This window comes from Anticarsia gemmatalis, chromosome 11, assembly GCF_050436995.1.
Source record: "Anticarsia gemmatalis isolate Benzon Research Colony breed Stoneville strain chromosome 11, ilAntGemm2 primary, whole genome shotgun sequence".
NCBI lineage: Eukaryota > Metazoa > Arthropoda > Insecta > Lepidoptera > Erebidae > Anticarsia > Anticarsia gemmatalis.
This window is the reverse complement of record NC_134755.1, coordinates 1,287,460-1,305,559: the sequence shown is the minus strand read 5'-3', so window position 1 is coordinate 1,305,559 and position 18,100 is coordinate 1,287,460. Positions and strand designations below refer to the sequence as shown.

At 32.8% G+C, this 18,100-nt stretch overlaps 1 protein-coding gene across 1 annotated transcript in view; it reads left to right on the top strand.

Moving 5' to 3' along the window:
* Positions 1 to 391: 391 nt before the first annotated feature.
* Positions 392 to 18,100, top strand: part of LOC142976507 (uncharacterized) — a 215,958-nt gene continuing 198,249 nt past the window's right edge. The window contains exon 1 of the mRNA XM_076119916.1: positions 392 to 768. Within this exon, the coding sequence (XP_075976031.1) occupies positions 678 to 768 (91 nt within the window). The 5' untranslated portion in view covers positions 392 to 677. The remainder of the gene's footprint in view (positions 769 to 18,100) is intronic.

The window sequence follows — 18,100 nt, the reverse complement described above, 5'->3', positions numbered from 1 at the left end:
GTTGATAAAGTTCAGACATAGGTCGATACTTCGTTAGTTAAACATTTCACAAAACTATTTAGTATTTTCAATAACAGATTACAGCTAATCCTCAATTAGTCTACGCTCACTAAAACTAAAAGATAACAATTTAATGAACATTTATACAAACTTAACAGGTGCAAGCAAATTTCACTTAATACAGCTTAAAACTTAAAATAAATATTTGTATTCTAACGAAATATATTCTGAATGAATTATTTATAAAGTTCTGCTTTTAAACGATCATAATTTTAACTTAAGTCCCAAAAATACTTCTTTAATTATATCGTGGAATAGAAATATTCACCTGTTAAGGAAAGAGAGAAGTGCGCATGCCTTCTGTTTAGAACCGTGGCAGTCCCGAGTCAGGCAGCGCGCGGTGAGGGTGTTTCCAACCCTTAGCGACACTCCTAAAGCACGAGTAATATCGCTAACGACTCTTAACATCACTGAAAACTCATTCTATGAAAGAAACCCCTCATAAAATTATTCACTAATAAAGTATTTGATTATTTCTCGAAAATTTCGGCCTAAATAGTGCAGTTTTTGACCAATTTTGGACGTTATAAGTACGAAATTGTGTGTTTGAGAACTTTAAAGTTTGCTGTAGAGTATTTGGTTGGTATCTGAGTAGTTTGGGAGTATTTGGAGGCAAGATGTGGTGGATACTGAGGCGCGCTCGACTCACCGGAGCTTCGCTCTTTAGCACTTCTTCGAGCACAAACAACAACAACAATGCTAAAACAGGTATGCACTCATTTTCTGCATATTAGATTTATATGAGCCTGCACCCTTTTTGTATTAAAATGTTCGAATTTTGTATATCGGAGGTGTGATTTGTAGTGATAATATTAAGTTTAATTAACCAGGTACAATGTTTCGCGTGATAAATAGTTGTATATTAGTTGTAAGTATGTGAAAATTCTTACGCATAAAATGTTTCTTCTTTGTTTTGGTAATGTTAAAATCATTTTAATCAATTATTTACTGATTACTTATTTCACGATTACGCGACCACGTTATTCCGTAAAGTTAAGCAAACAACAATTCAAAGCTGAATTTAAGAGTAATCTCTTGAGGCACATGATTCCTTCTCGTTCAAAACCTAATTAGTGAGGTTGACGGCGCGTGTAGGACAATGGTCAAGGTGCCGTGTCGTCAGACCACTAGGCACTATCACATCGATTGTCGAAACAAATTAGATCTTCCTTTTTGTTCCTTCGTACTGAGATGATTATATACAGTTCGAATTGACTGGGTTCCTATTGGGTCGTAAAATTACTGAACGTCTTTTTGGCGAATTTTGATTTTTAAGTCATAATATCTTCTTTATACCTTAAATAAAAATAAATCACCGAAATGTATGTACGCGCATAACTATTAAACAACTTAACTGAAATTGATTATTTTTGTAGTATATTTGTAACTGTTGGGAAAAGGTTTGTATAAGACCGAGGGGAACAAAACCACGGCAATGAAATCAATGGGATAAAACTGTACTAGACCCGAACTAAGTCGAGCTAGGCAGCTAGTAATTAATTTAAAACAACTAAAAGCTACTTTTATCAGACGTACGCGTGACGCATTCCTCTTGTATATATTTTAGATATTATAATGTTTTGCTTTTAAATTAGAATCAGGTTTAGAAATAATGATGTAAAAAGATTTGTAGATTATTCGAAAAGAATAATAAATAAAATATTTAAAATCATACAACTATTTGAGGTCTAGATAAATACTTACGTATTTGTTTTATGTGGCATTTGAATGTAAATTTAATTGACATGCTATAAATAGCTAAAATCATTTTAGGTATAAATAACTAATACTGTACATAAAATCTGACAGACATTTTGCTGCGTGTCTGTTACGTACATTTTCTCTCATAAATCTACTTTTGTTATAATAAGTTTGTGAATAGTTTCGCAGGTATTAGTTCGCTAGTTCGCCAGTTCGCAACTTGTTCTGGACCTACATAATATTAACGTAGGGGAAAGTTCCGAATTACTATCTGTACTTATTAAGTATTAAAGCATACTGGAAAAGGAATTAAATACTCTCAACTTATTTAAAGTATATTTTGGCAAGAGTTTGTTTTACGCTGCCTCCGTGGCGCAGTAGCCAATGCGTCCGTAGGTCGTAGGTTCGATTCTCACACGTAACAATTATTCGTGCGATCCACAAATAGTTGTTTCGGCTCTGGTTGTACTTTGTGTCCGTTGTTTGTATGTTTGTAAAAGTCCCTGCGACACAAGAGCAATTCTTAGTGCGGGAGCTGTCTTTAATACTAATATTAATACTACGAGTGTTTTATAGCTAAATTCAGCCACGTGGAAATATTTTCCGGGATGAAAAGTATGTTATGTGTTAATCCAGGTTATAAAAAGTAGTTTTTATAAATATTTGTGTGATGAGCACGAGTATTTGTTCTGAGCCTGGATGTTAATTTATCTATATAAGTATGTATTTCGAAGTATATAAGTATGTTTATCAGCGGTCTGGTTACCACAGTAGAAGCTCTGCTTAGTTTGGCATCAGATGACCGTGTGCGTGCTGTCCAAAAAAATATTTATTTATTATTGCGTGAAAGAGTGAAAATGTATCCACACATTTATATAATTACGCAGATTTTTCTCGCATTTAAAGGTACTTTACCGGAGAGACATATAATAGCTATTACATGGAGTAAAAACCTCATGCTAAAGTGGAATTATAAATTATATTTTGAAAAACGAAATATATTTATTTCGACTTTATTTTATTTAAATAACAAACATTTAAATGTATATTTTCATATCATTATACAGTATTTAAAATTTCTTATGCACTCACTGGGACCAATTTTTAGAAAAATATCGTTTTATTTCATAACAAACTGTTGCAAAAAATATTAAAATTTTGCAAACATTTTATTTTCGCTTCACTTTATTAAAAAAATTTAGTACCTTGAAGTAGTAAAGAGGTATTACACTTTTTATTTTATTGGTTAGAAGTATACCCGTGTGAGTTATAAACTAGAATTTTATCAAGCATAGGAACTTACGACCTTTCACAATAGGTATCTGTTTTTAGACAGTTAGCTAGATATATTTGTTAATTAATATAGCACAGTAATTGTTAACCGAGCTTAGTTAGCAATTATGCATCGTAGCTACGACTGTTGTAAAATCTAACGTTTTTATAATATATAAAATTATATATAAATTCAATTTCTAACTACCAATCTAATATCTATTTATTATGCTATTTACTAAACCACGGAAACGATGTTCATACTGAAAATTTATTTTATCCACAATTTATTTCATCCCGGGTCAACTAATTTCGTGTATTTTTTCTTGTCCTGCGTTCTTTGGTTTATTCGTCAAAACTCAAAAGTTAGACCGAATATGTCACTTATTATACGTTTATTATTCGTATAGATAATTATAATATGGATATATCTACCAAGATCAGAATATACAAGATACCTTGATTGAATACTCCGTATTAACGTAACAATGAAAATCCCTCACAGTTTCTAGATTCCAATTAACCTCTAATTAAATTCGTCTTTAACCAATCCTATTGGTCGTAAACGTGGTCGAGTTCGGATTGAGAAGCTTTTACAACAAAACCGCGGGTTAAAACAATTCTAACTTTATTCCGATGTTTGAACTAAAGCTTTTAAATTACTACTAATATTGTTAAGAGAAAGTTTAGTTTTTGTTTGCGAATCTCTAAATCTGTTTAATCTATTTAAAATATATTTGCGAATAGAAAACTATAATATATCATCAGTAACATCAGAAACATAGATAATAATGAAAGTCTTTTCATGCAAATTAAGTTACGCGTATAATACGGCAGCATGCTTTTTTCCGCAAAGTATTTAATGTTTTGGCTACCATTATTTGAAAAAGAAAATGTATTGTAGCTTATAAGACTATTTAAAACAGACTTAACAAAAATTACTTTTAGTGGAAATTTATCTACTCAATTGTTATTAATTATTTAATTATTGAATAGATAAACTACCACTGAATGTACTCAGAATTACTCAGAAACCGGGGGTTACTTCGCAAACAATTAACCGTGATTGCAGCTACCTATAAACGGTCTCAACATTCTCTCAAACGTTAAATCCCGTAACACAATATTCCTCTAGTCCGGGGCTATTTCCCGTTGTTAAATCAATATCGTATTTCAACAATTTGATGATCCCGTAGTATGTGGGCTATCGTGTTACCTTCCTCAAATATTTCAGTTGTTTGAAATATAAGCCTTATTAGATTAGAACCCACCTTGGTAGTTATATAATGATTTTATTATATACTTACTTCAAAGTGGTGATAATATGTATTAATAGGTTTTAGCAATGTAATTGCTTTAAATTATACTTCATAATGTATGTTTTAAAAACATTACATTTAAACTTTTGGATTACGTGGTTGTTTAATAACCATCACTATGTGTTGAAACAACCAGTGAACCTACAAAATATATTATAAGAAATTAATTAATGACTGAAAATATAAGAAAAAAATTGAACCGTGAAAGCAAATTTTGACTCAAATCTTTATTTTGGTCCACTTACGAATACGAATGGCATTAAAACGTGAAGTAATGAAGTATGGTGTAGAAGAACCAAAAACATTTTCTGTAAAATTCATGAAATGTTCATAAAAATACATACATTTTAGATTTTTTGCAAAAGGTACATTCGCGGTGCTTCAAATAACATTATTATAACCTCTAACATTTCAGTTTTATTAAACGTAATATAATTATATTTTTCAAGTTAGTGCAACCTTTCAAGTTTATTAAATTTCTTAGAAATAAAACCATTGGGCGATAAATAATGTGAGATAGATTTTATAAACTAATAAATTAATTAAATAAATGTTTTAATAAGCGCTCCCTCGTTAGGGAGGAGACCTTTGTTAAAAAAAGGGGACAGATAAAAAGCCAAATACTATCCCACTGCTGGATAAGACTCTGCCACTGGACTTTTTCTTGTCGTATGGTTAGTGGTCAACCTAGTGTCAAAGTTGTTCAAGCCGCCCGAAGGCCTTTGACGTGGCTTAACGACTGTTGTCTTAATTGACAACAACCGGGATCGACTTTTTACGTGCCCTCCGAAGCACAGAGACGCTCTGTTCAAATACCATCATACGGTCACCCATCTATGGAATGACCGCGCCAGGGTTTGCTTAACCCACAGATTGTTAACCGACCGGTGAGCGCAACTGGCTACGGGCGCCTCTCTGCTACTGGAATGAGGAAATGATCAGGCCTTGAGTCCACCACACTTGACCAGATGTGGGTTACGGACTTTAGAACAAGAATTCTCATAGGCATGTAAGCCTGTCAGGTTTCATCACGATGTTTTCTTTATACCGTTACTTTTTTAGGTATTTCTTAGAAGCGATAACAAGTGGTTCGGTGTTCGTTAGTTTTTATTTACCAACATTACAGAGTACAACAACGTTTTCTTAAGAAATGGGACATATTCCGTCTGGGACAGGGGTGGCAAACACATAATATCGTGGATTGTGAACTAGAAGACTCGTGCGTTTTCATTTTCGTTCTTTCGTCTCAAACTACTATAAGCTTGTATTATTTAAATGTGGGTTCATATAATACTGTACCTTTGTATAAAAAGAGTAGGTACTTTAAAGTATCATCAGAATTTGTTAGATAGTTTTCCCGCAAAGTTGTAAGACATATCCATAAATTCATGTTTTAACTATAATTAGTTGTAATCCTGATTTCGTAATACCTGTGATATTATTGGCTATGATTTTTAGAATCTATATAATTCATCTTTGCCTCATTATTGCAACAATCAAAAATTACGACAGTCATTGGTTATAATATAACTGATTTGCAGATTTTCTAAATAACAAGATCGAAAGTAAAAACTGTAAATAACTTAGCTTTTTGTAAAATGTAGGTATTCTCTAAGTTATATCATATTACAACCACTATCAACATCTTTTAAAATAATTGCCACTTACGTTTAAAACAGTTTGCCAGCCCTGCAGCGTCGTGGCCGAGAAAAGGCATTGTTCTCGAGGGACTTTCAAGAAAAATTCCACACAATTTTACTTGAGTATTTTGTTAAAGCACTAATTTAGTTGCTAAATAGTACATTTTACTAGGAATAGAAGGTATTTCTGAGTTTCTTATTTGTTTATCTATGTGAGTAAGAAGAGAATTCTGTGCTATTATTGTCTTGTAGTACTTTGTTGTTAAAAAGGTATGAATTTTATTTGGTTTTACGTATTCTTTTGCTAATATAACAAATGGAAATCTACCTGTTTGACTGTCAGGCTTCCATGGGTAAACTGCTGAACAAATTTTGATTAAATTTTGCATGAGGTTGTGCTAAGACTCGAGCAGACGTAGGATTATTCTCACAAAACTCTTGCTTTACGTGGCTGAAAAAGTTCATAAAACATGTTAAATATTAACACACAAAAGGAGCTATGTTGGTCAGTAAGTAAATAAATAAAGATTTCAAAGATAACAGGTTGAGTTTCTCATTATTCTAAATGGTAAAATAATCAGTACCAACGCGAGTAAAGCTACGGAAAGCCATAATATTCATGAAAATAATAATATGGAAGATCTTTGTTTGAAACATAATGTTGTTATAAAAATATTTTGATAGGATACCAAAACCAATTAAATTTTTCTTTCTATGTAATTATTTTGTTAAATTGACCATTTTTTGGGCCAAATTGGATTTTTTTTGTAATTTCTTTACGTAGAGATTATTTGTAATTTCCCCTTTTGTTTCGTTACTTTTTTCATTTTGCTTTAATGTCAAACGATATGGTATATTTGACATTTAGTTTAGTTTTAGGTAATTTGAAAAAAAAAGTAATCAATGTTTCACATCGCAGCTTTAAAACCAAAATCATATGTATATGTTATTTTTATCTTTTCGGTCAACTATTGATAATGATAGTTGTAACAATTATGAATCTACCACTAGTTTGGAAATGGATGTAGAGTCTTATGAGAAAAACTCGCAAGATACTCACAAGGCATTTTTTCCTGAAAACCGATTCAGCAGTTTTGCTGTGTTAGTGTAAAAAGACAGATGGACTTTCGTATTTATAATGCGAGGTACGGATTGTCAGAATGCTGTACTGTTGAGTCATGGGTCCCCAGGGAGGGTGTGGTATAATCACGGTGGATATTTTGACCTTGAATAGCTTTTGTTGGTGAAAATTGCAGGTTATGGCAGTTTTGTACATCGTAATGTTTTTTTTATAGTTGATGAATTGATTACACCTAGACCTATTCTTCGTTTGTTGTCTATTTTTACGAAGATGAATTTTCAAACTTTTTACTAATTAAAAAGATTTTAACTTAGAAAACAAAGTTACGCCGCATAAAAATATAACCTTGTTAGCTAAAACAATTTAAAACAAAATGATTGAAACGTTTCAATCTCAAATAATAATTTCTCAGTAATATAATTCAGAAGTTTATGCAAATTAACTTTGATATTTTTCGTAAACGTCACTTTAAGGCCTTATTCAAAATGACAGTATAAATTACTGTCGAATTAAATCAGTTACTATGTTCAATTCAAATGAAGTAATGGTAAAATATTTTTACTAAAATATTTCTTTGTATGATTCATTTTAGCTTTGAGTGTAAGAAAAAAGTGTTTTTATTTTTATGTCAAGCATTTTCTGTTTTTAGGACATTATAACTAATTTAAAGTCATTAATCAAACAATTCAATGGAATGAAATATAACTATTTTTGATATTATAGACATTGCGGGATCAAGATGACACATCTAATTACTTCAAACATTTAGTCCCTTCGAAGTTCTTTCATTGAGCGTCATTGCGATAAAAACTATTATGTGGGTTTTTATTATACCTAACGGTGGATTTACAGTGAACCACATAAATGAAGAAAGAAAACTCACTAAAGCAAAGAAAAAGTACTAATACATCCCATGTAGAGCAGAGAAACAAAATAGTTGTTACTTCATTCTGATATAAGAAATATGATTTTTCAATTCTACGAGCATTTTACTCACTAGTATATAAACACAATTTCATATAAAAACGTTATTTCAGATAACTTAATTCCACGTCGCCGCCGTTACGTTTTAAAAACATATTTTTCCACCGCGTTTTAGTTTCAATTTTATGATTTTATTATCTTTTGTACCTTCTGTGGTTACACAAGCGAATAAACGTTTTATTCGAGAACTTTTTATCGACTAAAATAATCGAATCGTCTCGAACCCTTCCAGTCGGATTGGAGTCGATAATTTTTCACTCGACTGACTAAGAGCCTAACTTTTCCATTCGAAATTCGGTCTGCGAACTAACAATACTGGCTGTTTCTTTCAAACTATACATAAAGGCTTTATTTAAGAAAATAATAGATATAAAAAGAATATTGGTAATGCAATGTGAGACACAATGAGATGAGTTATCATCACAGGTGATCTTTTTATGATGTTTCATTTCGATACATTGACAATAGAGCCTGCAAATATATTCATCTTTTTCAGTTCGATGCGTATTTTAAAAGGCTTTTTTGGCTTTATTCAGTACACATTTGTATGTGATACATTGTGCTTTATTCTAGCATCAATTCTAGAAGTATGTGCAAGAAAATTGTGTTCTTTCTAGGTGTGATGGCGTAATAATGGAACGATAATATTTAAACTACAGCACGGCTACGAGTCTTCGCTAGTATCATGTCGTCTTTGTGTCAGTGCTTGTTCAGCTTGCCTTCATAAAAAGATAATAGTTTCTCAACTCTATAAAATAAATAAATTATCATCTGTTTTTCCAGGTTTCCAGTAAAAAAATCTATAAATGACACAAATTGTGGCTGTGAAATGAATGCTAAGTACAAAAAAGTCATTGGTAGTGTTCTTCACGCCATTTTAAAAAGTCTATATTGTCTTTGAATCTATTATGATATTATTTATTTTTTTACTAGCTGACCCGCGCAACTTCGCTTGCGTCACATAAGAGAGAATTAATCGAAATTTTCCCCGTTTTCGTAACATTTTTAACTGCTGCTATTCTCCTATTAGTCGTAGCGTGATGATATAACCTATAGTCTTCCTCGATAAATGGGCTATCTAACACTGAAAAGATTTTTCCAATCGGACCAGTAGTTCCTGAGATTAGCGCGTTCAAACAAACAAACTCCTCAGCTTTATAATATTAGTAAATACATTTCATATACATAGGCGGCCTTAATGCCTAAGGCATTATCTATCAGTCAACGGGTGATGTAAAGATGAGGAGAAGTATCCTAAATATAAACTATAAAATTACTTATAAACTACTAGTAATATTAACATCAATACTATTTACTTTTAAACTAACTACATAGTTAAGTTAACATTTCTATTGTCCGGCTTATTCAAAACAATCTCGAATATATTTCAATAGTGGCTTAGAATCGTAAATCAAATGAGTTTATTATTAACGTGGGTCGCCAACTAAGGGTTGGTTCCGTAAGGGTTGTTTAGCAACACGTAAGAACTTTAACTTAAAGTAAACATAGTATTTGTAATTTCTGGTACCATTGTTTCTTTGGTATTGTGAGTTTAGGACTTGACTATATGGACGTGTAGAAGTTGATATGATTGATTATAAATATAAATACATAGAGACATAATATCACGTCTGTTCCCATCTGGGTAGAGAACAAAGAACACCACTTGATACGATCCTTACAAACTTCCCTTGCCTCATTCACACCCATACATAATTTATTCATTTTTAAAAGTAAATATTACATGCATTAAATCAAACCTTTTGCACTCGAAGGTTTAGGCAGAAGTGTATTAAATACTCCCATATTTGGCCATTACCAAGTTCTGGGCTACTTTTGATAAATATTTGATTATAATTTAGAAAATACCAATAATACTTTGCCTGATACAGGAATCGAACCCGAAACCGTATGATAAGCAGTTGGTTCTACCACCAACCTTGTTACAGACTCTTATATACAATATAAATAACAATCCAATCGCCATTAAGTCGTTATTAAAAAATCAATAAATCCTCCATCGTTTTTCAATTTCCATTTTAGCAGAAGAATCTGCATACAACGGTGCGTTATTACCGAAGCGAATATCAGTCGCAAATGCGATTGTGACTAACTTGGTTGTCGCTTTAATAGGATGTGCATTGCATTATAGGAGACTGCCTCTGTGATCCGAGCTGTAGTGGATTTACAAGGTCGGGTAAGGCATTTCTGAATAGTTTTATTCGATTTTCTGATAGGAATGTAGCTGTTGTAACACGGAGTTATAAGATTTCAAAATGATTATTCTTATTGCTGCTGACTTTGAAAGATATATCTTAGTATAATTTAACTGATTGTTGCAAAAGAGGGCACGAAATATGTCAGTATTTCGTTAATAGCCGGCAATGACGCAATGAAAGAAAATCTATTTTTGTAGCAATTTACAGCGATAAAAAATCGAAAGAAAAAATTAACACGATACAAAACTCTCTAACTTTATATCGATATGGATAGAATTAGCCACACGGTTATATTAGAATATTCCTCAATAGTCGTCCGGAGCTTGGTATCGTGTACCGTAAATATGTAGTAATAGACTTGTCTCCTATTACATTGTTAATAACGAAATGTTGGTCTATGTCATTTTGTTTTCATAACAAAAGCTGAAGCAAAGTCGCATGATTTAGATAGCTTTCCAGTATTGAAATAGTATCGTCAGTCGAAGTCTCTCAATCTATTGTATGTTACGCAAGAAGTCAGTTCCGATTGCAGTTGGAATAAACATGTAGTTGTTGTGAAACAAAAGATATTGCATATTGAAACAAGACAGTGTCGCAGTCACGCCGCGGGAAATGATCTGCCATTTGTTTACACGAATAAAATGGCTTCTGTTTTTTTATTTGGTTTCTTGCAGGTTGTCTTGAAACTCTACAATACTGTACTGTAGTAATTTTTAATTACGTTGACTGATTTTGTAGCATGGCGTTTGTATTTCGTTTGGACTAATAAACTTTAATAAATATCCTTTAGTAAAAATGTGGAAATAATATAATGCACATTTTTTGCAAATAATGCAAGGTTTTTTGTCTTTTGATCTAGTTAGCTTGATGTTCTGTATAGCTTACACATGGCGATAAAAATGAGTAATCGTGTCAATTCCCAAGTAATCTTATGTATAAAAATAAATAACTAAATGTGTTTCAGAACGCAAAACTCGAAACCAGCTTGATCAATTTTACTTATTGTTTTAGTAAAATTGTCTTTAAGACACGGGAAAGGCTTTTATGGAGACAAAAAAAGAAAATTCGCGCAAAATATATAACGCAATAGCGTAAAAGTTGCTTTATAATAAATCTTAACACGTAAACTAAAGGCCTTTCGTAACAATAGCCGTAAATAAAGTTTCACCTTTATATCTAAGTTTTCTTTACGTATAAGTAATTCATTAGCGGTTTATTTGCGATAGTTTCGCGACAGTTGTGACTGAACTTAGATTAGATTAATAGAAGTACTTGAATTCTTTTGTTTGGGCACGGAGGTCTTTCATTAGTCTGCAAGATTGTGGTATTGATCGTAGAAATAAGTAATGCTTGATTTAGTTAATGTATTTTGAACATACGTTTAGTTTAATGTATAATAGAATACGGGAATTAACGCGAACAAAAAGTTATGATACGTTTAGTTTTCTCTACGTATGACTGGTAGAAAACTAACTGTCTGTTTACGCGGCACCTCATCTGTCCCTATATCTGTTAGCGAGTTTTAACGAATGAGTAGAACGATTATCAGAGTAGGTTCTAATGCATTATTGGTCAAGGGCGGGCCGCTAGTAAAAGATTAAAATTAAATTAAGATATAGATCTTAATTTAACTTTAATCTTTTATCACTTCCCCATTATTGGGCACGGATCTCGTTGTGCAATGAGGGGGGTGCAAACGCACTACATACTATACTATACTTATATACTGTGCTTACTGCTTGCCTTAAATTCTAAGTAGTCTTACACAAATATGTAAATAAAAATATTTATCTTAGATACTTTTCTAAATGTCTATTCTTCAAAAAGATTAACAACAGTTTCTAGAAATTAATATTTCAAAGTTAAATACATTCCTATTTCCTCAACTCAAACAACCGGAAAAAACACAAAAAACATTTATTTAGAACCACCATTTTAATCACAGAGACGGCTTTAAAAATACAAAAAAAGGCTTAACACGGGGGAGGAATTCTTGGAAGTTTTCATTGTTTCCTTAATCTTAACCCTTTGGTAAAGGAATGTGGTGTACAACCTCCGAGGGTTTCACATCGCTTGAATTTTTCATGCCACCGGCGCTTACGCCCTTACCGATCTGCGATGATTACGCACTTCGTTTCTTGAATTAATAATGAAATCTGCTAACTAAAGTTGGTGGGTGTTAGTGATATTGTAATTATTTGTAATCGACGATTTTCTTAAAGTTAATGATTGTTTTGCACGCTTTATACATACGCGTACATACATAAAATGAAGCCTTTTCCCAAAGGAGGCGACAGGAACGAAAAAAAACGGCACGAAACTCACTAAAAACCCGGCTTATAAATAAAAGTTATTGACTGCCTGTCCCCAAAAGTATACTCAAATCGATTCAAATGGTTTTGTGCATTTATCAAACTAACAGCTGAATCTACTCAATTAAAAATATAAATTAGTTATTTTACGTTTTTATTATTACGGTTCTTATTATTAAGCAGTAAATGATAATGGGTGAATATTGTAATGCGACAATTTTCATGAAATTCCGATTTAAATATAGGTTATGTTGGGCGTTACAAAATTTGGTTTCATATTACTACGAAAACACAAATGTGATTATCACGTTCCTACGTAATCAAAAAAGTTTAATGCATTCAAAACTAGAGGGAAATTATAATAATATTATAATATAAGCATACATTTCTGTGAAATTTCATATTGCATGAGATAGCCCCAGGTAGAACAAAGTTTTATTGGGCTGCGTTGGTGGGAGATTCTCAGAAGCACGCATAGTTTTGAACTAGGTTTGGTACATAACACTATGTTCTAGACCCTTATTATTATTTGATTTCGTATTTTTGTCTATATTAAAGACTAGCTGACCCGCGCAACTTCGCTTGCGTAGAGAGACTGGATGAAATTTTTACCCGTTTTTGTTACATTTTTTACTGGTGCTCTGTTCCTATTGGTCGTAGCGTGATGATACATAGTCTATAACCTTCCTCGATAAATGGGCTATCTAACACTGAAAGAATTTTTCAAATCGGACCAGTAGTTCCTGAGATTAGCGCGTTCAAACAAACAAACAAACAAACAAACTCTTCAGCTTTATTATATTAAGTATAGATCAGTATAAGAAAATAATACATAAATTGTTTTTCTCTATTTAGGTTTAGTTTCACAATTGAAGGATTTAGATAGCTTATCAGATAAAATATTGAGGAATGTAGTTTTACACTTGCTGTCACTTTATTCAGTAGATATATTATCTGACATTCATTCCTTACCTGTGAACAGGGCTCTTAACATATTTAATTGTAGCCCTTGTATTTTTAGTTCCTTAATACCATTGTTCAATGTATTTATATTTTACTAGCTGACCCGCGCAACTTCGCTTGCGTCACATAAGAGAAACGTAATTTTCCCCGTTTTTGTAACATTTTTCACTTGTACTCTGCTCCTATTGGTCGTAGCGTGATGATATATAGCCTATAGCCTTCCTCGATAAATGGGCTATCTAAAACTGAAAGAATTTTTTAAATCGGACCAGTAGTTCCTAAGATTAGCGCGTTCAAACAAACAAACAAACAATCAAACAAACAAACAAACTCTTCAGCTTTATAATATTAGTATAGATCTAGGCCTATTCGAAGTCTACATAAATTTTGATGGAAATGAGCACGGTAAGTTAGTAAAATATTTTATGGACTTTTCCTATTATTGGTCGTAGTTTACATAAATTAATCATTCAAAAATAGTCGAATTTGCTATAACAAAAACAAAAAACAACGACGATTTCCTTTTACTATACTCCTCTCCCTACATTTTTAAGAAAACAATCTAAATGATCCACGTTAACCTTTCCCGTCGAGGGTAATTTGTGTGCTACACTGATATATTAGTTTTACATAGAGTGACTGACCTCTGTGTTAGACGGGAACCTATTTATAACTACAACCTTTTTTGTAGGGATCTATCCTACTGTTTCTAGTCAGTGCCTTATTGATTTTCGTATATGTACGACTAGCCAGTTTCACGGCTATCGAATAAGTGTTGGTTAACTTATCTAGTGAATAAAGTGGCAGTAATTCTATATATTTTCTAAATAATTCCTTTCTTCCCTCTGTTAAATTATCCAGTATCCGTTCAGTAGTGGTGAAACCAAGTCTTTAACTACCGTACTGTGTAAGATGACTTTAAAAGTAGATAAAAACCCATTAGGAATGTAATGGTAAAAGAGATTGAATGCTTTAATGTCTTTTCTGCATACAAAAGTAAAATGTCGACTGCCTTGTCATATAATAATTATATCAAAAATCGTGGCTATTAGAAAATAAATGGCTATTAAAAACACTATTCTTAATGCAAAATCCACGTAAACAAATATTTTTTTGGTAGTCAAACATCTTTTTAGTTTATACAAGTTTCAAATGACTATCAACATATAGTGTGTAAACGTATTCAACACACACAAAACTCATTCATAACTCCAGCCGATCAAATACACATTCAGAACCTTAAAAGTTCATACTACAAAAGTTTTTACGATCAAACAATGTACTTCGGCGACAGATTGTCTACATTTGAACTCATAAATTTAACTGCACTTGTTAGTTTAACGGTATAACTTGTACCCAAGTAAGCCATAGAACATGGACCTTTGGATATTGGAGACCAAACCCTGAACTTACCTTCCGTATTTAAGTTTAAGATACATGAAGTTATAGTAATGTCATTTCGACGGTAGTTTAGTTAATGATTGTGAATTAGTTTGATGTGATTATTGTGCTCAAGGGAATGCAAATGCTGTATAGAAACTTATGTTTACTTGTAAGATGTTATGAATATTAATATCTATTTGACCTACATTCGATAACGGCATTTATAGAAACGCCGGAGAGCTACTGGAAAAATCTGGTCTGTAAATATATGATGTCATATTTCACAGGTACTTTAGAGTCGAATTAAAAAAGCTACTCAATAGGGATGATGTCTAAGAATTGGAAGACACTACGATAATATCCCCTCTCTTAATTATTCATTGCTTTGCTGTTTAGATATTTTATCAAAATTTATTTAAATAATAAAAATAAATAAATTAATTAAACCCCTTGCTGGGCAAGGGTCTCCTCCCGTAATGAGGGAGGGGTTAGGCCTTGAGTCCACCACGCTGGCCAAGCGCGGGGACATTTATTTATATAGAAAATAAACTTTTTAATTTTTCTAATTATCTGACTGATAAGGTTATTGGAATTTCGGGTTTTCAACCGCGGAAATATTGTAAGATTTTCTCAAAGTATACTACATAGTTTTTAAAGTTCATGTAAAAGTGAAAGAAACTGCACGAGATTTCATCAATACCTTACTTTGATCAAGTAAGAGTCTATATTTCAGCCTATATACAGGTGAAACAGCATCACCGTCCCGGATACCTGTGTAAATAACTAAAGTCAAGTGTAAGTTTGTACAACACAAACATTTGTGTAGGATCCATTGACTTTGGACCTGAACTTGGTACGTCACTGGTTACTGTTGATATTTGCTGCTGCCGGAGTAACAAGTATCGTGTCCTTGATGGCAGAGTCAAAGCTGTTCAATTAACTACATGTTAGGTCGGGGAAAAAGTCTTTTTGCATTATAGTATGTATGAATTTAATATATGTCCCACGAGGGATTCGAACGCACCACTCATGGGACTACGGATATTGCTGCAAGGTAACCACTACGTCAAATATAAGATCGGGGAAAAAGTCTTTTCGCATTATAGTATGTATGAATTTGTAATAAAATCTCTTTGGCTCCAAGAATCACAAATGAGTACACGATTCATTAGGTTTCTTTCAGTGAGCTCGTGAGGTACCTAAATATTTCGATTCGAATTTCGAATCCCTCGCGGGACATAAGTATATTTGTGTGATTAATACGAGTACCTTTATTAGTCTAGTTAAGTTTATATAAGTATGTATTTAGAAAAATAAAACTATTCTTCAGTTACAAAATCTGATCAGTGCCATAGCGGGCGTCGCAGAAACTTCTTTGGCAGTATATTTTAAATGTCAAACTTTCGATACTCAACAGAACTGTAGAAAAACGCGCTGCGATTAGGGTTAGTTGTCCATAATATTTATTATGACCCGCGCAACTTCGCTTGCGTCACTGGCATGGAATGGCTCATAATTTTCCCCGTTTCTTTATTTTTTTTCGTTGCTACTCCGCTCCTAATGGTAGTAGCGTGATGTAATATAGCCTATAGCGTTCCTCGATATATGGACTATCTAACACTGAAAGATTTTTTCAAATTGGACCAGTAGTTCCTGAGATTAGCGCGTTCAAACAAACAAACAAACAATCAAACAAACAAACTCTTCAGCTTTATAATATTAGTATAGATTAGAGCAACAGTTTTCAAACAAAATATTGAGGAAACTCTTAAAATTTGTCAATATTTGTAGAGATTCAACCCACTGCCTTCCAATGTAAAGATACTGCGTCTCATAACCAAAATCTGCTTGTCATTTAGTCACAATAAAACTGTATCATCACGCTTTTATATCTCTGAAAGGGTTGGCTGAAGTATCTGCTGTTTTAGCAAGTCATGGTAGCACTCAACTTTGAACATTATTTTTGTAGACGACGCCACCATCTATATATTTATATTGAGACCTACAGACATACAAACAAGGGACATAAAGTACAAATGAACAAAAAAAGATTTTTTGCCACTAGCTTATCTGTGTGGCTCAACTCACGTATATCTATATCCTATTTAAATACATAAAAGGTTGGGTTTAAAAAAAGTAGTCCAGATTTGTTTGTTAATCTTTAAACACACTTAAAATGCCTAACGTTTCGGCGTAGATTGCAATCGCCGTAGTCGCATCCATTCAGGTAAAATGCGTGTTCACGTTAATTCCCGTATTCTATTATCTATTATTACATAAGTTTAAAAGTTATGATGCTAAATAGTATTAAAATCGGCGCTAAAAAAAATTCGGGTTTCTCAAAAGCCATTAACCATTCAATTACGTTAACACAACACTTAATTCTAAAAACCAAACACATGTAGGGTACATTGTTCAGCGTGTTGTAGAACGCAATTCATCTGAACAGATATACTTAACAAAATTGCCGCGGGTGAGGCAAGCCAACTTTATAGACTTTAGAAGGTATTGTCACGGCTTCGAGACCCTTGAGGGGGTGTAAGGTTCAACGCCCACTAAAATACGGCGGATTTTTAGGTAACATAACGTCAGTCGTAAGTCTGTCTATCTGTCCGTATGTTACACATTTACGGCTAAACTGGTGAATACATTTTCGATGGAGGATCTTACATGGACTGTTTTTTCAAAAATTTACTCCTGAACTTCATTACACGTGAGTAAAAGTAATAATAGTTGTAACTACAATAAATGTAGTTTAATTAAATCTGGCTGGTCTGAATTCTACGGCATGTAGAACTTGGATAGTGTTCGGGATGCCGGAATAAAATTAATGCCGATATTGCGTATATTTTCGACCTACCAATTTTGCAACGTGTGAATAAATATTGAAACGCCTTTATTTTGCCACTAGCTGACCCCCTCAACTTCACTCGCGTCAAATAAGAGAGGGTCATGATTTTCCCCGTTTTTGTAACATTCTTCACTGGTACTCTGCTTCTGTTGGTCGTAGCGTGATGATATATAGCCTATAGCCTTCCTCAAGAAACAGGCTATCCAACAGTAAAATATTTTTTCAATTCGCACCAGTAATTCCTGACATTAGCGCGTTCAAACATACAAACTCTTCAGCTTTTTAATATTAGTATAGATTAATCACTTACTTAGA